The sequence below is a fragment of the Crocuta crocuta genome, unplaced genomic scaffold, assembly GCF_008692635.1.
Source record: "Crocuta crocuta isolate KB4526 unplaced genomic scaffold, BGI_CrCroc_1.0 scaffold340, whole genome shotgun sequence".
NCBI lineage: Eukaryota > Metazoa > Chordata > Mammalia > Carnivora > Hyaenidae > Crocuta > Crocuta crocuta.
In genome coordinates this window covers 2568572-2591671 of record NW_027530642.1, presented here as the reverse complement: position 1 = coordinate 2591671, position 23100 = coordinate 2568572, and the positions used below count along the sequence as shown (strand labels likewise).

The 23100-nt window shown below is 50.9% G+C and overlaps 1 protein-coding gene across 2 annotated transcripts in view; it reads right to left on the bottom strand.

Moving 5' to 3' along the window:
• Positions 1-23100, bottom strand: part of ANXA6 (annexin A6) — a 51023-nt gene that overhangs the window by 5918 nt on the left and 22005 nt on the right. The window contains exons 8-22 of one of the 2 annotated variants that reach the window (XM_077768995.1): positions 21626-21682; positions 20747-20840; positions 20271-20366; positions 18990-19048; positions 17827-17949; positions 16471-16529; positions 14967-15045; positions 13265-13346; positions 11975-12069; positions 11248-11361; positions 8763-8853; positions 8040-8119; positions 7214-7267; positions 1175-1192; positions 314-407 (exon numbers count right to left, since the gene is read on the bottom strand). In XM_077768995.1, coding sequence (XP_077625121.1) covers positions 314-407; positions 1175-1192; positions 7214-7267; positions 8040-8119; positions 8763-8853; positions 11248-11361; positions 11975-12069; positions 13265-13346; positions 14967-15045; positions 16471-16529; positions 17827-17949; positions 18990-19048; positions 20271-20366; positions 20747-20840; positions 21626-21682 — 1195 coding nt within the window. The remainder of the gene's footprint in view (positions 1-313; positions 408-1174; positions 1193-7213; positions 7268-8039; positions 8120-8762; positions 8854-11247; positions 11362-11974; positions 12070-13264; positions 13347-14966; positions 15046-16470; positions 16530-17826; positions 17950-18989; positions 19049-20270; positions 20367-20746; positions 20841-21625; positions 21683-23100) is intronic. The other variant, XM_077768996.1, reaches the window with a different exon arrangement.

Below are 23100 nucleotides of genomic sequence, written 5' to 3'. Positions count from 1 at the left end.
CTCATTGCCTTGTTCCCGCCAGACATCAGCAAAGGTTCATGGCGCTGGACCTTCGAATCTTCAACACAGTATTCTAGGCAGCCACCAACTGCCATCCCTTATCCCAGGCATCCCACCTGCTTCCCTTAGGAGGTGAAGGGGGTTGGCCTGGGGCTGAATGTTAGCGGTAGAGCCAGGACTCGACTCCCCTACCAACCACCATATTCCATTGCTGGGGTGAGGAGTGGGGGGGGGGGGGGCAACCCGCTCCACTTGCTGTAGAGAGTGGAGAGGCTCCCATCAGATCTGGGAAGGGAAGGGACTGAGACCTCACCTCTCCGGAGATGCGGATAGCTACGTGTGCACAGGATCGTCATGAATCGTGTCTCCAGGGAAGTTTTGTCTCCACTGGGCCTGTCTGCGATTTCCTGCAGAGCCCAGGTGGGGGGCAAGGATTTGGGAGGAAAGACACCAGAAGGCCTTGGTTATTATCCACTTTCATGTCTTTGCCTAGGCTGAGGGCGACGCCTAAGGAGGCTGACATTGGCCCCTTCTTCCTTCCTCAGCCTCCACATTCCCCACCGCCGGTTCCCAGGGACCCTCTGGACTGACACAGGGGCTTAGTCCCGGGCACTTCCACTCAGGCCTCAGGACCTCGAGACGGGGACCCACGGGAGGGCAAACAGGCACTGGGCACGGGGACTCTGAGTTCTTCCATCCTTAAGCGCTTCTGAAAGCCCCTCAGGGAAAGTGTGTCTGTCCATGTGCAAGGAAAATGGCCTAGCCAGTGTTTCCCCAAGTGTGGTAAACGGGCAAATATATTTTGACACACCGCATCGATAGGTTTCCACAGTAATCTTCCAGCCAGCCACTAGTTCCCTTCATATTGACGTTAAATTTTCCTTTAAAAGTATTCATTTCAGATGACAAAGGGTCCATTTAAAGAAAACTACTCACGGCTAGTGGTGTGTAGCACAAATCACGTGGGAGGTGAGTGGCTGAAATGTGGGAAACCCTTGCCTGGCCCATTTTTCTACCCAGTGGGGCTCTTAAAGAGGCCCTGAAGGGGAGAGAGAGAACCTGGGGGCAGCCCCCAGCCACTGCCTGATGGGCCACTCGGCCCTTCCAGAGGCACAGCCACTCAGCCTTCACTCAGAGAAGCCATGAAAATCCCCGCGAAGAACAGGACACTCACCAAGATCTCAGCAGCCACCTGAGAGCGGGGAGGAGAGAGGAGGAGAGAGGGAAGGCTTGAGTCAGAGGAGGCAGGGAGCAGGCGGCTCTGGGGCCCGGGGGAGGGGGGCCGGGGGCAGGGAGGAGGGAAAACACCTTCCCTGATCTTCGGGCAGGAGCCCACAACGGGGAGAGGCCTGGGAACTAACTTTGAAGGGTTCACCTGAGGGGTCGGGGAGGACACAGAACGGGACACTCTACCTGTCACTCCCCGCCAACTAGGGCCACTCCAGCGCTCAGCACGCTTGCCTCCCACAAGTTAGAGCAAGAGAAGCGCTCAATTCCCTACACCCTTTACCATAACCCCTCAAGTTACAGCAGGAGCGACGCGAAAGCTGAGGTCGGGAGGGGAGGGGACTTGCGGGAGGAGGACACAAAGCCAAAATCAGGTGGCATGACGCCAGCTGTCCAGTCATCTTACAAGGGTGACTTTTAATCACTGTGCTACGCTGAGTCATTAGGACACTATTTTGTTAGGCAAGTAGCAGCGTCCTGGAGGGCCTGGGAACCAAATGGAGCCAGCCCTGCGTGCCCTCGACTGGGTTTTGCCCTCTCCTCTTTCCCCGAAACTCTGCCGACCACTTTTTTTTCTATTGGGCAGACCAAAACCATCCTCTTTATAAACTTCACAAAAGCCTTCTGCTTTAGAAACCTTTTTACGGTATATAAAGGGGCCATGTCTTTCAAAATTTTAAATGCACTTGCCATTTGATCAAGCAATTATGTGGCCAGGAGGGTGCCTTTACCGACAGACTGGCCAAAGCCATTCAAGATACAAAACAAGGGGGTTCACTGCAGCACAACTTTGTGACAGAGAAAAACTGGAAACTACTAATAGCCCGATGATTTGTTCAACACACTACGGCTCCCCAATAATGGAAATCCATGCCGCTATTAAAAATATTAGTTAAAGGGAAACTCACCTTATCAGCACTGTAGACTGATAAGAAGAATTTCTCTTTAAATTGAGCAAAAAAAAGGTAAAGGATAGCATATTGTGTATAATAGTATTCCTTTCATGTAGCTAAGAAAAGGGGGGGTCCCTGGATGGTTCAGGTGGATAAGTGTCCAACTCTCGGTTTTGGCTCAGGACGTGAGCTCACAGTTTATGGGATCGAGCCCTGCATCGGGCTGTGCGCTGACAAGGTGGAGTCACTTGAGATCCACTCTCTACCTCTCTCTCTGCCTCTCCTCCACTTGTGCTCTCTCTCTCAAAATAAACAAAAAACTTAGGGTGGAAAAAAGACCTGGAAAGCCAATCTTTAAAAAAAAAAACACACAAAAAAACCAGGTTAGCTAAGGGAAGATAAATGCACAGTCGCACAAACATATTTGGTGGGAAGTCAAGATAGAGGCTCAGTCAAGATGGACAGTGGTTACCTTTGAAGAGAAGGACGGGGAAAGCTTTTGCATCTTATTTTTCCTGAGATTTTATGTTTACATCTTTTCAATGTGCAAATGCATTGTTTCTATGTTTTGTTTTAATGTCAGATAGGTGTTGTTGGGGCCACAGGGATTATGGGATACTCCTGGCTTTTATTCATCCCTTTTTATATCAAAAGCTTGGTTGAAACACGGGGACATTACGCTAAGTGACATAAGCCAGTTACAAACAGGGAAATACTGTATGATTGCAATTGCACGCGGTCCCCGCCGTACTGTGATTCACAGAAGGTAGAGTTGCCAGGGACTGGGGAGGGGGATGGGCAGTCACTGTTTAATGAGTACACAGTTTCAATTTTACAAGATAAAAAGAGCTCTGGAGATGGCTAGATGGTGATTGCACACCACTGGATGTACTTGACGTCACTAAACTATGCTGAAAAATGGTTGAGACAGCAACTTTTACTATGTGTCATGTTTTATTATGTGCTATGTGCCTTTCACACACTTTTAAAAAGTGGTGCTAAAAATGCTAGTATATTTTTTTAAGATGGAGATATTTTAAAAAGCAAACAGAAAGGAATCTATGTGTCAATTTTCGTTTATTCGGGCCACAGAGCCCCAGACGTATTTGTTTTTTCAAGCATCTTTAAGACAATGATATGTGTTATACAAAAAATGCAGGGGTGCCTGGGTGGCTTAGTCGGTTAAGCATCCAACTTCGGCTCAGGCCATGATCTCAGTTTGTGAGTTTGAGCCCTGCATCGGGCTCTGTGCTGACAGTGTGGAGCCTGGAGCCTGCTTCGGATTCTGTCTCCTTCTCTCTCTCTGTCCCTCCCCTTCTCACGCTCTGTCTCTGTCTCTCAAAACTGAGTAAACATTAAAAAAAGAATTTAAAAAAAAAGAAAGAAAAATGCAGTGGGCTACCAAAATAATTTTCCAAACATTCAACACAAAGGCTTTTCCTTATTAGCCTAGCTACTTCAGGCAAAAAGTAATCTGGGAAGTTCCTCCAAAAGTTAAACAGAGTTATCACAGGACCCAGCAATTCTATCCCTATGAACCCAAGAGACATGAAAATATATGCACATACAAACATGTACACACATGGGGTGCCTGGTGGCTCAGTTGGTTAAGTGCCCAACCAGCTCAGGCCATGATCTCATGATTCATGAGTTCAAGCCCCACATCAGGCTCTATGCCAACAACTCAGAACCTGGAGCCTGCTTCGGATTCTGTGTCTCCCTCTCTCTCTGCCCCTCCCTCACTCGTGCTCTGTCTCTCTCTCTCTCTCAAAAATAAATAAACATTAAGAATTTTTTAAAACAAACACGAACACATGTTTATAGCAAGCAGCGTTATTCTGAACAGCCCCAATGTGGAAATAACCCAAATGTCAGTTAGCTGATGAATGGATTAAAACAAAACAAAACAAAAAAATGATGGGGCGCCTAGATGGCTTAGTTAGTTAAGTGTCTGACTCTGGATTTCAGCTCAGGTCATGATCTCATGGTTTGAGAGTCAAGCCCTGAGGCAGTGCCTGTGCAACTCAGAGCCTGCTTGGGGTTCTTGTGCTCTCTCTCTCTCCCTGCCCCTCCCCTACACATGTGCTCTTTTTCTCTCCCTCTCTCAAAATAAATAAATAAACTTTAAAAAAGGTGGTATATACATACAATGGAACATTATTTGGCAGTGGGAAGGAATAAAGTACTGATACATGATGAATATAGATGAACACTGAATATCTAAGCGGAAGGCACCAGTCACAAAACGTCACATATTATATGCCACCATTTACCTGAAATGTCCAGAATAGGTGAATTTATAGAAACCGAAAGTAAAGTAGTGGTGACTCAGGACCAGAGGGTCGGGAGGAAGTGAGGAGTAACTACATGTTCGGAGTTTCTCTGGGGGTGATGAAATGTCCTGACCGATGGTGGTGACGCCTGCATTAAGTTTGTGAAGATGCTAACGGCCACTGAAGCATATGCTTTAAATGGGTCAATAGCACAGTGTCTGAATTACATTTCAATAAAACTGTTCTATTAACATATAATAGCCTGGGGCTTGATTTACCCCAAACTGGCTCCAATTCTTCACTTCACTCTGGGCCTACATTAGATTGCCTATATTATTTGTTGCTCAAACTGGAACATGGAGAGGGTGGAAGGGAAGCTGTCGGCAATCCCTGTGGGGCGACAGGTGAGCACTACATACATAACACACACTGTAGTAACACGCCCGGACTTCCAACAGCTTGGGCGTGTCCCAGACGCCCAGGGTAGAGTGTGGGAAGGAGGGGGTATAAACAGAACAGTGCCAAGTACTAATGTGTATTATCTTTCTAGAAGGAACCTGGCTCTGCACGTCAAATGCCTTCAATTTTTGTTTGTTTGTTTTAATGTTTATTTACTTATTTCGAGACAGAGCGGGACTGAGCGAGCGAGCACGAGTGGGGAAGGGGCAGAGAAAGAGAGAGAAAGAGAATCCTAAGCAGGTTCTGTGCTGTCAGCCCAGAGCCTGATGCGGGGCTCAATCTCATGAACCATGAGGTCATGACCTGAGCCGAAACCAAGAGTTGGATGCTCAACCAACTGAGCCACCTAGGTGCCCCTCTGCAGACCAAATGCTTTCAATTTTTGTATACATTTTCCTCTGGCTTTCCCATTTCACCTCTAGAAACCTATTTAAGGAAAACTTTCCTGCATATGATGGAAGAGTTGGTGACCAGGAAGAGGGTGGGTTAAATAAAGCTTGGTAGCTTCTTCAACGGAATAGTACATGGCCATGAAGTGATGTCAGTTTTTAAAAATAATGTGAACAGTACTCACAGAATATTAATTTTTAACTGTTATAAATCAAAGATGCATTTTTACATACACATAAAAAGACAACTAGAGTGATATATCCTGAAAGATGAATAATGGCTTTTACTAGTAGGTTATGGATTTATTTATTTATTTTGGCTCGTCTCTTATTTCCTAGAGGGTCTACAAAAGAATATGTATTACTTCTGAAACCAAGCATTCCGGCTCTAAAAAAGTGCTTAGAAGACTGCTCAGGGTCTAGCATCTGTGAATCTGGACAGACAGCTGGGTTGGGCAGGGCTCCACTGTTTCTACCCAGGTTCTCTCTCACCCCTTGGCCCCTGCGGTGTTTGCCAGTGCGGCCCACTACTGTCCCCTGCTGGCAACAACTGGAAGCACAGCCCCATAGGTAGGCCCCAGGTGGGCTCCTTCCCTAGAGGATGAATTTCAGGGTGGAGGATGGATTTGGGGTGAGCTCTAAGGAGCAAGCCACGCTCAAAGACCCTCAAGGGCACAATGAGACTGCTCATTGTAGTATTTTATACATAGATGTTGAATAAGTGAATGCAATGTGGCCTCAACAGGTTGGCACGGTTCCCAGGCGAGCCCCTATAAATATACCCACATGCAACTGGAAAACCAGCTTCTGATACCTGCCTTCCAAACCAGGGGCCGCTCAACTGGAAAACAGCAGCTACCTGGTCTGGAAGCTGCACAGAAATTGCCGTAGTGGGTCCTGTATTAGCATAAACTTTGGAGTCAGGCAGGCCTGGGTTCAAATCACACCACAGCCACTTAGAAACCATATGCTTGGATAGGAGCTTCGTTTTCCTCCAGTACAAAAGGGAGCATAATAAAGCGTAAAACAGCCTTAGAATCATGCTTTGTACTTAGTACGCATTTTATAGTTTTGTAACTGTTGGGTTACAGCTAAGGATTCTTGTAGCTCAGATGCTACTCTAGCACTCCCCACTTTTCTGTCAGTGGAGCTGCTGCCTCAACCCCCAATCCATCAGGGTTCTTTTCAAGCCACCAGCCCAGATCCACAGTCTGTGGTGTCTGTGGTACTGGGGGTAAGGCACAGGCGAGCGGGGACAGTGCACATGGCCTCAGGACCAACCATAAGGACCCTCAGAGATGATGGATTTGGGGTTGTCCAGCCTCCAGACCTCACGCTCCCCAGCCTCAGGAGCAGGACAGAAGTGGAGCAGCTATGAGGCCCAAGAGAACCCTGGACTCCTGTATTCATTTAATGTTAAATATTTACTGAGTTCTGACCATGTGCCACTTTGGATACATCAGTGGGCAGGACAAAGATCCCAGCCCTTGATGAACTCACTTTCTGGGTTTTCCCAGGACACTTCCTTCAACCTTGGTCCCATTTCATAGGTAATAAACTGAGGCCATTGGCACTCAGGGCCCCTTCCCAGCAAGCTTCCGGACCTGCTCCCTCTGGGTCAATTCTACCTGGGTCATTGATTTGCTGTGTGAAGTTATTCACCCTCTCTGGGCCTCCATTTTCCCCCTGTCACATGAGGATTTGACCCAGATGATCTATAAATCCCTCTCAATGCTGAAGGTCTAGGGGCCCCAAGCCATCTCTTCACCCAGGGACCAGGACCACAGTCTCTCCGGAAGTTGTGAAAACACTCAAAATCTTGCCTCTAAGAGGTAGAGAGGTGCAAGGGGTCCATGAGTCTAAGCATCCTCCAACTAAATCAGCCATGTCCCTGCCAGGAGCCTTCCCGACTTCCAGAGAGCCAGGGCCTGGCATGGGCAGATGTCAGCTGGAGCCGACTGGGGGTTCTCACCTGGGCATCTTCCCGGGCCTGGTCCCGGTCTTCTCCTCCCTCCTCACGGTTCCCCTGCAGCAGGACCAGCGAGAAAGATCAGTCCCCATGCATCACCCTCGTTGCCCCTCAGCAGCCACAGGACATTGGAATAGCCACTCTGCTCTCTGAACCCTTTCCCTCAGCCATCGCATGGGGACAATAATACTGCCTTCACAGGAAGGCTGTTGTGAACATGAAATCTGAAGGCACTCAGCTCAGGGTGACTCAGACACAGCGAGCCTGCAGTACTGTGTGTCTGGGACTGGCGACTGGGTTGCAGAAACTCAGGCGAAGGTGAAGGAAGCTAGTGGGTAACATACAGGCCGCCCACCCGGCTTTGTGCTATCAGCTGGGGGCCCAAAAAGCCGGGCTGAGGGCCACTGGGGAGGGCTTGCCCGGAGAAGGTATCACCAAGCCAGCTTTGAAAAGTGAATGGTGAGGGGTTCCTGGGTGGCTCAATCACCAGCATCTGACTCTTGGCAGCTCAGGTCATGATCTCAAAGTTTGTGGGATCAAGCCCCATGCTGGGCTCTGTACTAACAGCGCAGAACCTGCTTGGGATTCTCTCTCCCTCTGCCCCTCCTCTGTTTGTGTGCTCTCTCTAAATAAATATATAAACTTTATTAAAAAAAGAAAGTGAACAGTGGGAGAAGGCCTTACATGAGGCAGTCGTGGCCTCAGCAGTGGGACTGAGAAGGCACGTGGGGGAGACACCCTTTCTTCATCAAGAGTGGGCTCCTAGCTTCCTGCCATCCTCCTGGGCCCCCAGGGGGCCAGGCAGGCCTGGGGACACGAACTCACTCACCGTGGCCAGAGAGATGAGGATCCTCTTGAAGTGGCCGGACGTATCTGAGCTCAGAGCATCTTCTAGGGACTTGTGATAGTCTGAGACAGAGAGAGGGTGTGTGGGCAGCTGCTGGGCAAGGATGGGGGGGCTGCTTCTAGAAGCTCAGCCTTGAGCCAGAGCACGTCAGTGGGTGTGGTGGAGAGGATGGAGTTCGTGGTTGGTTCTTGGGAGCATCCAGCCACGAAGCCGTGGATCTCGACACCGATGCCCCCAGTCTGTCACCTCCCCCCGCCCCGCCTCGTCCCAGCTGAGGGCTCCTGGAATCCTGCCTCTCCTGCTTCACAGCCTCCCTGCCTCGCCTCCCACAAGACAGGGGACCCACAAGCACGGCTCTGGCTGGGTCACTCTCCTGCTCAAAATCTCTACCATTTTAAAGCTGTTGACAAGAAGGAAACTTTAAACATTTTTGACAGTACTCAAGATTCTTCAAAATAGTATTTTGACCAGGCTGCCCACCCCGGAGGCTGCACTCCTGTCCAGCAGCTTGGACACTCTCTCCTCTGTTTCCTCCAGGCCTTCATCCAGTTGGGACTCTGCCTGGGATATCGTTTCCTCGGACCCAGGGCTGGGCACACCCAGGGGCTTCTCAGAGCAAAGCAGTGGGGCAATGTCAGAGCTGCAGAGGCGGCTCTTCCCCCACCACCTCCCAGCGGCCCTGGGCCCAAGGCTTCCCACACTCACCTTCCTTATAGGCCTCACAGATGGCTCGGATTTCCGCGTTGGTCCGAGTGGCAAGGATTTCAATGAGAGCCTTTTCATCAGTGCCAGCTCCCTAGAATGTGAAGATGAAGAACACCTGAGCCACAGCCCTGACCTCCATTAGAGGCCCGAGGGGCCCCAGTCAAGGAGGCCCCTGGTCCAGGACACCACGCAGACCACCAAGCCTTCCTGGATTTTCTCCGAACCCCCAGACCAGAGATAGCACAATCAGGGTGGGACACGCCAGCTTGTCAAGATTTCCAGAACCTCCCATGAGAATGTCTTTAGACCAAAAATTTAAAAGAAAAGAATATGTGGTATACGGGTATGTACATATAAATAGACATATACACATGTGTATCTGAATATAAATACTTATATGTAAGAATATAAAAAGAATAGAGGTCACACGTCACAGTGTAACATTGATTATGGTCTCTGGGTGGGCAAAGGGTCACAGGCGATTTCTAGTTTCTTCTTTCTTTGCTCTGTGTATATTTTCTCATCTATAATTTTGTCAGAAGAAAAAGGTTTTGTGCCTCAGGGAAAAAAAAAAAGCAGTATTTGTTTATATTTGGATTTGATGAATGGTCTATGGACAGATAGATTAGGTCCTCTGGACTAAGGTGGCTTGGGGGGAATGTGCTATCAAAGGTCCCTGCTTTGGGGGAGGGGAGGCAGGTGAACAAGATGGACTGATGGATAGATTCAAGGATCTGCAAAACACCTGCAATTTGCCAGTCACTGAACAAGCTGCTGCGTTCACACACACACACACAAAAAAAAGTAAGGCACGTTCGCTGCCCTTAGAGGCTAGTGCCTGCTGGTCGGCCAGTCCGTGGCTTCTCTGGCTTCTCTGACCTCAAGGAGACTGAGGCTGACTGAGATCTTAACAAGCTCTTTATTAAAAGCAGGCATGTGGAGAAGACAGCCTGAGCCTCAGAGCATCCTAAGCCCCAGAGTCCAGCCCCATCTTCCCCAAGCTCACGGATGTGCTGAGCCTCCTTCAGTTTCCCATTTGTAAACTGTGGGAATGGAAAGGGTTGGGTCAGGTTAGCTCACTGGTCCCTTCAACTTCTAAACTCCACGTTTTCAGGGGTGCCTGGGAAGCTCAGTCGGTTGACCTTCTGACTTTGGCTCAGGTCACGATCTCGCAGTTTGTGGGTTTGAGCCCCGCACTGGGCTCTGTGCTGACGGCTTGGAGCCTGGGGCCTGCTTTGGATTCTGTGTCTCCGTCTCTCTCTCTGCCCCTCCCTTGCTTGCACTCTGTCTGTCTCTCTCTCTCTCTCTCTCAGAAATAAACATTAAAAAATAATAATACATTAAAAATAAAATAAATAAAAAATAAACTCGTTTTCAAATCATTTGCTTTTTTGTCTGGGCATTTTAAATTGACAATAATCTCAATTTGCTTTGTCCAGGGAATGTCTGTTTTCTTCTCTTAATCCTCAATGGGCCAGAAGCCCTGGTGGTTTCATGGGGTTGTTGGGTCAGGCTCTAGAGTCTGACAGAGTCGTTGTGAATCCCTGCTGTGTTATTTTATAATGCTGTGACTTTGACTCTGAGCCCGAGTTTTCTCATTTGTAAAACGGGGACAAAGTGAAAGCCTGGCCTTGTGGGTGAGACGAGTGGCTGAGCTAGTCTGCGGAGCCTGGGACAGGTTACTGGACGCTCCCAGTAAAGGAGAGCCGTCACTGGTACAGCTGCTGCCCCGGGAAGCAAAGCAGCCCCAGCAGCAACTGGGCCGGGACCTAACGCCCTTTCTTGCAAATCAATCACAAGGTCAAGTCTTCACAGTGAATAGTGCCCTCCATACCCATGACCTTGCTTGACCCATTCTGATGTTTGAAGGGCAGGGATGACTACTCCCATTTCACAGCTGAAGGTATGGAAGCTTAGCAAATGTAAGTGGCCCAACATCACACAGTGAGTTAGTGGCAGGGCAGACTAGAATGCAGACTCCAACTGCTGTTGTTTTCCTTCCGGATCCATCCTGCGTCCTCTACAGCTCCTTGAGATCCCACTGACACCACTGATAACTGGGTATGTGACCTTGCTTGCATCAACCAGGGTGGAAGCCAAGACGTGGGTGGAACTCCTGAGTTCCAAGAAGGGACAGAGGTGCTGGCTGGTAGGACATACACGAGCCATCTACTATCTGTACAAGGAGAGACGGTCTCTGAGAGTGAAGCTACCACAGAGGGGAGACAACCAAGGTAGGGGAGAGATAAGAGTTCATATAACATTACTTGAGTCCCTGCACTCAGCCATGTCTAAAAGCAGATGGCGCCCCCTACCTTTCAGTTACAGGAGCCAACATCCCCTTTGGTGTTCGTGCTAGTTTGAACTGGGTGTGGGAAGGGCTCTGTCAAGGAGGTACAGCCCACCCATCTGGGCTTGTGAGGAGCACCCGTGTCCCCCCACCACCTGCAGACTAGACCCCATCCCTTTGGTGCCTGCACCATACCTCCATGGCCTTCTTCAATTGCTTGGCATCATAATGGGCCGGTGGCATCATGAGCCCCAGAATCAGCCTCGCCAGGTCTCCAGAGATCTCAGACTTCAGGTCAGCCATCAAGTCCTACAAATGGCAGAGCTGAGGTCACACCAGCATCAGCACTTGCTCACATGTGACCCAGGATAGGGAGGAGATATGGAATGAGGAAATGGGGGCTCCATGTGAATGCAGGGGATAGAGGGAGACTGTGTCTTTGTTTACTATTTAGAGGACGCAAAGAGGGCAGGATAAAAAAAAAAAAAAAAAAAAAGCCAAGCAGGAGGAAGACCCACTTTCCCTGGAGGCAAGGAGGCGGGCAAGGACAGTGCCAAAGGAGATTGTGTCCATCCCGGGGGAAAGTCGCCAGCATGACACAGCCATAACTGACACTCGGCCTTGGGGCCTGAAGCCTCTGGAACTCCGAGATCGCGAAAATGCTACATGAAAACAACTCACGTCCTTCATCTCTGCCCCCAGCTGAGCCATTCCCACAGGTACTGACCACAAGAACTGGGGGGTGGAGAGACTGTGTTGCAGGCAGCCCGAAACCAACGTGGGAGATACCCCAAGAACACATGACCACGGGAGCCCTGGTGCCATGAAGGCCCAGGCGCCCAATGGTGTGGAGCTGGCGGTGGCTGGCCAAGCCCCTGGGAGGAGGGTGGGTGTGGGACCTGGGCCCCCGAGGAAGCCTCACCCGGCCGAAGTGTGACTTGAAGATCTGGCGGATCTGCTGCCGCTGGGCGTTGCTGCGGTGCGTGATGATGTCGATGATGGTGTCCTCATCAGTTCCTGAATCACCCAAGCCACACAGCTCAGAAGAAGGCCCATGGCCTGGCTTCCCCACATCCCCCACAGATGGGCTGTGCCAATCTTAGGATAGAAGCACCTGCAGGAGCCTAAGCTGCTGACTTCCCCAGGGATCCTCCCTGCACCCCCATCTGTCTGGTCACGGGCTGAGAAAAAGACCCCGAGAGGAGCAGGGAGCCCTGGGGTGAGACTCAGGGCCTCTGAGTTCCAGCCCTGGTTCTGGCAATGGCTGAGCAAGTCCCAGCCCCTTTCTGAGGCTTGATTTCCACACCTATCCCCTGAAGAGGCCAGAGTAGTTACTAAGGGATCCTTCTAACCTGGCAATCTAAATCCTACGGGGACCCCGTGTCCCTCCTCTTTAACCCCCTGGAAACTGGAGCCCAAGTCCTTCTAACCACAGCCATCGACTCTGGGAGACATCGGGATACCACCTCCAGCCTCTCAGATTAATGCCTTGGACCTCAGACCTGGCACAGGACTCCAACTTTCAAAAGTGCTTTTATACCTGTCATCTTACAGTCTAGATATGCTCGGTAGATATTATCATTCCCAGGAAACAAATGAAGATGAGGCCCAGAAGGGAGAGGACTTAAGCCAAGGTCCCTGGGAGGTGCCGTTAGACGGACTGGGGGAGAAAGGGCGATGGCAGCCAAACCCTGGATGCTCTGTCCCCACTGGCCTTTCTGAGAACAGGGCATCTGTCCACAGAGTGATTCCTCCCACTAGTTGGAGAGGGAGGATATGATGTGATAACCAGCAGGGGGCGCTCCCAGCCCAGAACTGGGGCTCTTGGATCAAGGAGTCCACATCTCTTCTTTTACATGGGGGGGTGGAGGGGATGGACACTTGAAAGGGTTGAAGGACTTGCCTAAAGTCACACAGGAAGTCTAAGGCAAAGCCCGCAGGAGAACCCAGGCTTTATGACCTAGTACTTTCTTCTGCACTAGGACAGCTCTAGAAAGGGCTTGTGCTAATTTCCTCACAAACCTCCTCACTCCCCTTCTCCCTATACTCAGGGAGCCAGGAGCCTCCTTGGGAAGGTGGAGACTTATGTAAAATCTGCCTCATTCTATGGGCCCTCCTTTGAGACCCAAGCTGTTACTCCTGCCTGGCCCACTGCCAAGCCTGCCACACCCGCTGCCCCAGAGGCCAACACGCCCCCTTCATGTCCCCTTACCGAGTCCCTTCATGGCCTTCCGCAGCGCTTTGGCATCAGCATCAGGGTTGAAGTTATTGGCTGGACGCACTGTTCCCTTCAGCTGCAAGAAGCAGAAAGAGACTCAGCAGGTGCCTGCAGGCCCCCCTGGGGGCCAAGCCACGAGAGCAGCATGCAAGGGAGGGGACGCTTTCCCCACGAGCCCCAAACCAAGCAGCTTGGGGGGAGGGAGGCAGGGGTGAAGGCACAGCAGACAGGCCCCTGCCCTACAGCTGAGAAAGGGAGAGGAGGAGAGAGAGAGACCCAGGCCTGGGAGCAGGGCGAGTGCTGGTCAAGGGAAAAGTGGGCAGCTTCCTGCCCCAGGAAGCCACTCTGTCCTAGCTCCTTTGGGGCCTCCCCAGTCCCTCAGAACCGTGCCCTGTCTCCAAGGCCCTCCTGCCTCTTCAGAAGCCTCTCCCTGTGACAAGGCAACCAAAATGTCCTGAGATACCAGAACAGAATCTCCCAAATTTCAGTCACTCCTAAGTGAGGTTCCTAATGTTGCCATATTTGCATACATCCTATGCAATTCCTTCATGTTTTTACGTAATTCAACCTCTTTTCTGTTTTACTGAAATGCGTTCGTTTTTATGTATATTTAAATACTCCTAAAGGGCAAGGAGTTTTGTTCATTTTGCTCTTGGATATATCCCAAGCATCTACAACAGAAGTAGGCACTCAAAAAATATTTGCCTAATGAATGAAAATAACTTTGCATCGCTCTCGTGAAGAGAAAATTGGTATGATGTGTCATAAACAGATTATAACCCATGAAAATTAATGTAAGAAGGAGAAAAAAAACCGTGTCAAATATCACCAAATTTAACGAGATGCCGTTGCTCGCCAAAACCTCTGAACTTGAAGCCAGCTCTCAGCTCTGTTTGTGAAAAAAAGATAGCTGGCGAGTGGGGCACCCAATAGCGACTCTCTCTTTGACAAAATGACTCAGGTTGATGAAATCGAAAAGGAGTAACACTCTTACTCCATGAGTTCAGTTATTTAATGTCGCGGAGGCTCCCCTCTCCCAAACTAATTCATTTCTTATATAATTTAAGGTCATCTGCAATGACGGTTCTTGCCTCGTCATTTGGGAAATGCTGTTCTAGAACATCAGAGCTCAAGAGCCCTTGGAAGGCACTGAGCTTGGCGTGTCTAACCCCTCACGGTAAACATGGAGACAGAGGCCCAGAAAGAGGTGGCTCAGTAAGTAACAGAGATTGCCAGGTTCCAAACATTTTCATGTGGACCAAGTGCTACCAGTGCCTGGAACGGTTTGCCCAAGTACTTCTGTGGACCTTGGGTCTCTGGATGGTCAGAACAACCTGGAATCGTCCCGTGCACCTCCGGGTACCCATCTGTTCTCTTGTCGTGCCTCTAAAGGCCAACTGTCCGCCCCAGGATGAGATGGGCCTCTCTCCACAGAACCAGACATGTCTCCATTCAGCAAGCCCTGTTAGTAGTTAGTGGGCCGGGCGCCTCCCAGCGTGTTAGAAGTAACGCAGGAATCAGATGCCCACACCAGAAATCACTCCTAGAAGACAAGGAAGCTCCACATGTGGGAAACCAATGTCTCCGGTTGGCCACCAGGGGGCAGCTGGGTGCCAAACAGAGTAGCAGGAAGGTGCGAGCAGAAGAGTCCAAGCTTGTGGTCAAGAGGTCAAGCAGGAGGTGGGGAGGGTCTGACCTCTACTCGGGCCACTGCACTAAGCTCCCACATCTGATAGGCCACCTGCGCTGCCTCCGGGAAGAACTGGCCAGCAGCACTGGAATGGAGGGGGTTGGGGAGAGGATAGGAGGGAACGTCATCGTGGGCAAGGCTCCACACACAACACACAGCCACGTACACACACGCACACACAGACACACGCTTGAAGTAAACCTGTTTGGCTCCCCCTTCTCTCTAGCCTCATCCATTCAGAGTCGTCTCCCCCATTTCTGACAACCTTCTACCCTCTCTTGAGACCCCCTGCAATGCTGGCTCTCTGCCCAGCAGCCTTCCTGGCCCCAAGTGCCCACTGGGATAGGATTTCTCGAACCCTCAGACCTCCCCTTTCTTCCTTATAATTTGAGTGATTTCTGTCCAAGTCTCCCCTCTCAAACAAGTCCATGACCAGCCTATGGCTGTGTCACCTCTTTATCGCCTCCTATAACGCACCTGGATATATCAAGTGCTCAGTAACTGTCTGTCGAACCAAAATCCGCCCCCAAGGCACTTGTCAGAGGTTCATAGGAGATTCTTCTAATCCTTACTTAACCGGATCCTTATAAGCCCTGGGAGGGAAAGTCAGAGTACCTCCAGTTCCCTTCCTAGCATAAAAATCTGGTCAAGTCAAGCCCAATTTAATCTCTTCAATGGCTCCCCACCACTCCTGGGAGAGGTTCTGATGCCAGGAGGAGGCTCCGCTCACCTCCTGGCCTCCTCTCTTCCCTGGTACTCTGTAAAAGTGCAGCCTCAGTTACAGAAATGAACAAGGCTATTCCTGCACAACGCTAGGCCTTTCCTCCATCCGCTCTCCTTCAGACCCTGTCTTTACCTCCTCCTCTTCCTCACCTTCCTCCTTGGGCCTCTGCCACTTTACCTCCAGAAGCCTCCCCCAGAATGGGATAGAGCCCTGCTCTGTGCAGTCACAGACATGTATACTTTCTCCATTGATCTTGCAGTCACAGACACGTATACTTTCCCCATCCCAGGACCACCCTGCACTGGTTTGTGCTTGCCGCTGGGCTGTGGGCCTTACCAGTACTTCCCCGCAATGCCTGTTCATAGAGGGTACTTGTTACAAATACGCTGAATAAACGAGTATGCGGAGCAGGCACCTGCATGTTTTCCATTTAACAGCTGACATAACAGAAAAGCAGCTATGAAGTAGCCGGGCCTGGACCCTCACCTTCTGATTCCCAGTCCACACCCCCAGATGGACTTTCCAAGGTCCCAAGAGCAGACACCTCCATGTCTGGGAGAGCACATTCTCCCTCTCTCTCTCTCTCTCCCTCTCTCTCTTTCTCTCTCTCTCTCTCACACACACACACACACACACACACAGACTTTCACCTGTGTGCTGCTCCCGGCACCAAGGGAGCCCCAAGCTCATCCACTCCATCCATCCATCAGGATGAGTACCGGGGAGTCCAGGCCTGCCACCCCCCTGAGGCCATTCCCGCCAGCCTGGGGCCAAGGAGCTACTTACTCATCGTCACCCCCACATAGCTTCAGCAGAGCCTTCTTATACTCTCCAGAGGTATCATTCTGGGGAGAGAGAGAGAAAGGTTACCCCTCAGTCACCCCCAGGCTTCTCTCGGCCAAGGAGGGAAGGTTCTGCATAGCCCCGACTAGGGAAAGGCTGAACACATTCATAGCAGCCCGGACGCTCCCCCTGTCCGGGGGTGCATAAGGCCACCAAACAGTGGTAATGCTGGCAGTAATTTCATGACCAACTCTCTGGGAACAAAAGCAAAAAAGCCCCGATTTGTAACATTTTGCCAATTTCTGTGGTGTAAATACTTTCAACAAGGGACACTTTCGAGCTGTCCATGGGATTTCATTGAGCGTGAAGATGCTTGCTGCTCTCCCAAGCCAGTGAGAGGCGGCCCCAGCGCCCCCATCTCCAGATAATCCCCAGCCCAGCCCTCCCAACTGAAATATTCCAAGAAAACAAGGCTCTACGAACAAAAACACCAGGAAATGCCCAAACCAAAAAATATACGTAGCCAATTTTACAACCCTCTTAGAGCTTCATAACGGACTTCACATAGGAAGGGCTGCGAGAAGTTCTCAAGTAAACAAACGGGCTTATCTTTACTTAAGCTAGTTTTTTTTCCCAAACATTTCTCATGAAACATTTTTGCACGTAATAAAGGAAGCATACTTTGAGGAACATAGCTGGACCTCATAAAAGCTTTATCTCACTTGCCCCCAAAAAGAAAAAAACCCAGCTCTCTGTCTCTTGGTCAGGTCTCACGGGCTGGACACCCCAGTCATTCCAAAACACCTGGCTTGGGGCCAAGGGTTCTCCCCCTTGGAGCCTGACCTCCTCCTGCCTTTAGGACAGAGATGTCATCCTTAATTCGGCCTGTGCACCCTTCCTGACCCAGCCTCGCCTTCCTCTTTTTTTTTTTTTTAATTTTTTTTAATGTTTTATTTATTTCTAGGAGAGAGAGAGAGAGACAGCGTGAGCAGGGGAGGGTCAGAGAGAGAGGGAGTCACAGACTGAAACAGGATCCAGGCTCCGAGCTGGCAGTCAGCACAGAGCCTGACACGGGGCTCGAACCCACGAACCGCAAGATCATGACCTAAGCGAAAGTCGGACGCTTAACCGACTAAGCCACCCAGGCGCCCCAGCCTCGCCTTCCTCTTGAGCTTCATGACTCAGGTACCACCAAACACATGCCTCTCTATCAACCTGCCTTAACTTCCCCGAATGTGCCACGAGGCAGGGTCTCCTGGAATTCCCAAGAGACTCGTAGCTCTCTGGGACAGTTCTTTGCCCCTGGGGGTGGCTTCCACGCCCTCTGCCCCTCTCTGTATCCCCATTAGCTCTGCTCACCTTGATCATGCTATACAGGGACTTTTCGTACTTGGTCCGGAATATCTCCCGAATGTCCAGCATGTCCAGCTCGCTGCGGGAGACCATGATGCGGATCAGGGTGTTGTCCCGAGTCCCCAGGCCCTGGAAAACAAATGGGTGTGGGGGGCAGGAATGTGAGAGGAGGCTCAAGGGCTGACAGCCCCCAGCTTAGGCGAAGCCACAATCGTTACGATAAAACATTAAAATTAAGGACAAAAGAAACACAATAGTGCCATTCCCCCTGAAGCTGCCAGTGTGTCCCTCCCACTTTGATTTCCTCCCTTCCCTCTCCAACATCAGTTCCATCTTCAGTTTCCCTTAAAATTTTACCATAACTCTGTAACTCTAAGTATATACGGTTTAGATTTGCACATCTTAGAATTACATAAACAAACCACTGGCCGTTCATTTCTCCAGCTACTCCTAACAGACACTGGGGTGTTTAATGCTTTCCTAATACGGACAGCACTGCCACAAACATTCTAGGAACACAGGCGCCCAGGAGCCACCTCTCGCCGGCTGAGCTCCCAGGCTTCACCCTGGCACAATGAAAGACAGTGAATGGGCTATAGTTCACTTGTCCTTGTGGGCTGGCCACACGGAGCCAGGAAGGCCTGGGCTCCGGGGCCTTGGGTCTATGGCATCTGGCAACAAATGAGTACATTCATGTACCCTGTTGTGCTAATGGAATTATCACCAGTTTCTGTGTGTCCTCTGTGCAAACTTGTGCATGGCAGACTTGCTGGGTCACAGAGCCATAGACAATAACAAGTCTCTTCCACAGAGGTCTAGCCTACATACACCATACATAGACATTCTGGCTAATTAATATTTTTTTTAAAGTGTGGGCTTCCAGCCCACCTGGCTGGTGGATCAGATCAGGCTGCCAGGATGCCCTGTGAGCAATCAGGAGGTCAGAGTAGGTATTGGGTGGGAAGGCATGTGACCGGACAGCATCCCAGGTTCAGAGCTCACCTGGGAAACATCCCCATCACTCTCCTGTGGCCAATCCTCTGATAGTTCTCTCTGGCCAGTGGGTCCCAAAGACTTGTCAAAGAGTGTCTACAGTTCCGTGGGGATGGGCACAGACACCACCTGCCCCTCCACCCCCTAGGCTCATTCCCACCAAGCCCACCACACACCTTCATGGCTTTGAAGAGCCTTTCAGCAAAATACTCTGGGGTACTCCGGATACACTTCACTGAGAAGAGGGAGGAAGAGGTAGAGTTATTCTGGCTGCCTCCGGGTTGGGGTGACCTGACCCCCTCTTTGTTTATAACTCTTTGGGGGCCACCAGGTGGGAAAAAGGCCCCACCCACTTTTAACGCAAACCCAGAGAATAAAGCAATCAGGAAACAGGGGTTGTTGAAATGTGGGCTGTGCATCTTAAAAACTGACTTCATCTTTCTAGTCCTCTGGGGTTTTGTGCAGGGAACTGGGCTGGGTTGGGGGTAGCACCTGGGGTGGAACTTGCAAAGGTGTTTCTTTAGGCTCTGCTGCTGAGGCGTACTGGCAGCTACCTCACTTTGGATCTTGCTGGCAAAGCAGGCTAGTCATAAGTGCAAGGCCCAGCCTGGGGCTATAGCTCTCCCCCCTCCCGCCCCAAAACACACATACCACCTACCCCAGGCTCAGCCACACCGACCCCTGGAATGTCCAGATTCTAAGGGCCTCTGGGTCAGGCAGTCCATCCCCTCTGACCCCATTTATCAGATGAGGAAACTGAAGCCCAGAGAGGACAGTGACTTGCTCTAACAGCAGATTGGAAGAAGCCCTGGGTTTGAATCCGGACTCCTCCACCGACTAGTCGGCTCCTGGCACGCCCCATGCTCAGAGTCCTCCAGGACATTACAAAACTACTCCCTGGCAAGTGGTTTCCTCACTTGTGAAATGGAGATAATGCCCACTCCTGGGTCTTTTTTAAAGATTAAACACTCGAGGCGCCTGGGTGGCTCAGTCAGTTGTGCATCCGACTTCAGCTCAGGTCATGATCTCACCGTTTGTGAGTTTGAGCCCCGCGTCAGGCTCTGTGCTCACAGCCTGCTTTGGAGTCTGTGTCTCCCCCTCTCTCTGTCCCTCCTCCACTAGTACTCTCTGTCTCTCTCAAAAATAGATGTTAAAAAAAAAACAACAGTGCAGCGCCCAGCACACAGTGTATGCTCGACACAAGCCCACTCTCGCGCTGGTTATTTCTCCATCCCCGGCTCAGCACTCTCTCCCCCTGCCACACACACTGGGGGAGGGAGAGGCAGGAAGTCCGTGCCCAAGGCTCCACTCCCTGCCTCCTTGCTGCTCTGGCCATCTGGCTTTCTCTTTCCTGCCTCCATACCACATAATCCCCCTTTTCCATTCTTGGCCCCTTGTTCCTGGGCCAGAATCCCAGAATCCAGCACAGCCCCTAGGAATGCAAGGTCAGGACGTACCCACAGCCAGCATCAGCTTCTCAAAGTCCCCAGACAGCTCGCCTCGGATACTGGCTTCGATAGGCTTCCCTGTGGTCTTCAGATATTCATCAAACACTGAGTCAGAGAGACAGGGATGTTGAGGGTGCCCCATGACACTGAGGAGAGCCCGAGACCTCAGGAGGGGCGGGCGCGGTGGCCAGGACTAGAGTGCCCAGCACGAGGGTAGGGCTGGTGTTTGAGGAGCTAGCTGGCGGGAGGCCAGGCACATCACCAGCCACGGTGCAGGCATGAACACGAGGACAGGACTGGTGCTCGGAAGGAAAGGCTGAGCATCCTGTTAAGGACTCTGCTGAGGGACAATACAAACCACCACCTCATTAAACCAGGACTAGTCCTTGAGTTGTAGACGAAGTAGCTACCATGCTCTATTAGTAGAAAAGGAAAAAAGAATGGAATCGTTGGCACAACCCCAAGAGACCAGCTCTGGAACTTACCCAAACGGAGATGCTGCTTGCTGCGATTTCCCAAAATGTAAACGAACTGGGCTTCATCTGTTCCCCATTTCAGTTCCCCTGCCTCGTATAGGTCCTGAAGGGAAAGAGGAAGGACCTCACTGAAAGGGGACAGAACTCCCCGGCCAAGCCAATCAACTGCTGCTGGATCCTTGAACATACCAGAAATTGGTAGCCTCAGGACCTTTGTATACACCTATATACCTTCCTCTCTTTCTGGGGAAACTCCTACTCAACCTTCAAGGCCCAGAGTAAATGTCCCATTTGTTCTCAGAGTACTTCCTGATGTCCCCAAAGCAGAGTTCTCTTTCCTCCCCTCCTTCCCTCCTCTAGGCTTCTAGAGTTTTCTGCTTTTTTACAGCTTTGCTCCACTGTGTATGATAATGATTCTTTATGTGCCTGTCTCCCCACAATGGCATGGGCTCCTCAAAGACAAGGATCAAGTCTTAGCTCTCTCTGTATCTACCCCCGCAGTGTCACCGGCACATAGTGGGGCTCGAAACACCTGGGATGTAATGCTATATACGTAGAGAAGGTGTCTGCATGCCTGTCTCTCCGAGTACAGTCTGATTTTGTTCACCGGTGATTCCCCAATGCTTGGCAGAGTATCTGACACACAGTAGGTGTTCAATAAACATTAACTAACTGAAGGAATAAATGAACAGATAACAAAAGCCCCAAAATACATCTCACCAACTCTGTGTATGTTACGTGCCTTAGAAAGATAATAAATCCTTTCTTCAACGCCCTGTATGAATGTCGGCCGTGAACTGGTTATTTCTGGTATTTCATGCAAATTACTTCGCCTGTGGCCCTGCCCCGGCCTCCCCGTGTGCCCCGGTGCCCTTGGTGCTGGTTTACCTGGACATCCTGTTGCACCAAGTCCTCGCTCACCACATCGTCCTCCTCCCTGGTTCCCTGGGCAGAGACACGGGGACATGAGGTTCAAACACCAGAGCCGGGGGTGGGGGTGAAGGGAAGGCCTGGATGCCCTGGATGCTGGGGCGGGGGGGGATGGGGGGGCTACAGAAAGCGTGGTGGCCCAGAGGCGTCCTGGGGCAGTGACAAGCCGAAGCATCTACTTTGTGGGGAATCACAAATCCCGCCCACTGGCTTCTCCCTTTGTCCTCGGAGCTGGGACAGAAGAGGGGAGTCCGGGCGATGACCAAGGTCCCTCCAGGTGCCCCATCCCAGAACAAGCCAGGGCCTGTGCTGAGAACAGGACCCCACATAAGTCCTGGTATGGCCCACGATGCCCTCCAACAATGATACTGCAGAGGTAAAATGTCTGCACATCTGCGTTCTACTGAGGGCTCCATACCTTAACCCAAAGAGCTTACCAGTGATGAGACGTGGCCCCTGAACTCAGAGCTCACAAGCAGTGAAAGCACCAAATCCTACCGTTGCTTCTGTGTCCCATGCCCTGTGTCCCATCGATAAAGGACAGCACTCACAGGGGACAGGGCCAGCCCTAAGGGGCATCTTGGTTATTTGGGCACAGTTGAGACCTACTGCTTATCTCCTCTTCCCCCTGGATGGTGCATCTCAGCACCCCAACCCCCTGCTTCTCTTGGGGACTGAGCCTAAGAGGACAGAGCCCCCACATTTATAGTCCATGCTGTGCTGCTGCCCACCTGGTGTTAGAATCTGAGGAGGAACAGGAGCTCTCCTCCTCAGAACAAGCGGCTTTGAACCTGGGGCAAGGGTCACACTTTCCCACTCCCGATGTTCCTGACCATTCCTCAGCTGCTTAATATGGGATACGGATTGCTATGGCAATGGAGTAAAAGACCTGGGAGCAGCTGGGGTAAAATGTGTTACAGGAAGAGAAGAAGTGAAGAAACAAAGAAGTGGCTTAGTTTCTACATAAAACTTCCTGAAGGTTTGGTCCTTGGAGCCGGGCTTGAAACTTCTCAATACATGTCCCCACAGAGTCTGTGGTCACAGAGACTTCCAGGCAGCCCGGCAGGTGAAGGTGGGGCTGTGGGGTGGGACGTGCCTTCCAGCCCCCTGCAGTCACAGAGAATGTGGCCCGCTATTGCCGGAACTTTCAGTTATTCAGAAGAATCTAGAAATCTGGCTTTCGAGTAAAATCTCCCTATTTTTTTTTTTAATTTTTATTTTTTTTAAATTTTTTTTTAATGTTTTTATTTATTTCTAGGAGAGAGAGAGATAGAGAGAGACAGCGTGAGCAGGGGGAGGGTCAGAGAGAGAGGGAGTCACAGACTCTGAAACAGGCTCCAGGCTCTGAGCTGGCAGTCAGCACAGAGCCCGACGCGGGGCTCGAACCCACGAACCGTGAGATCATGACCCAAGCGAAAGTCGGATGCTCAACC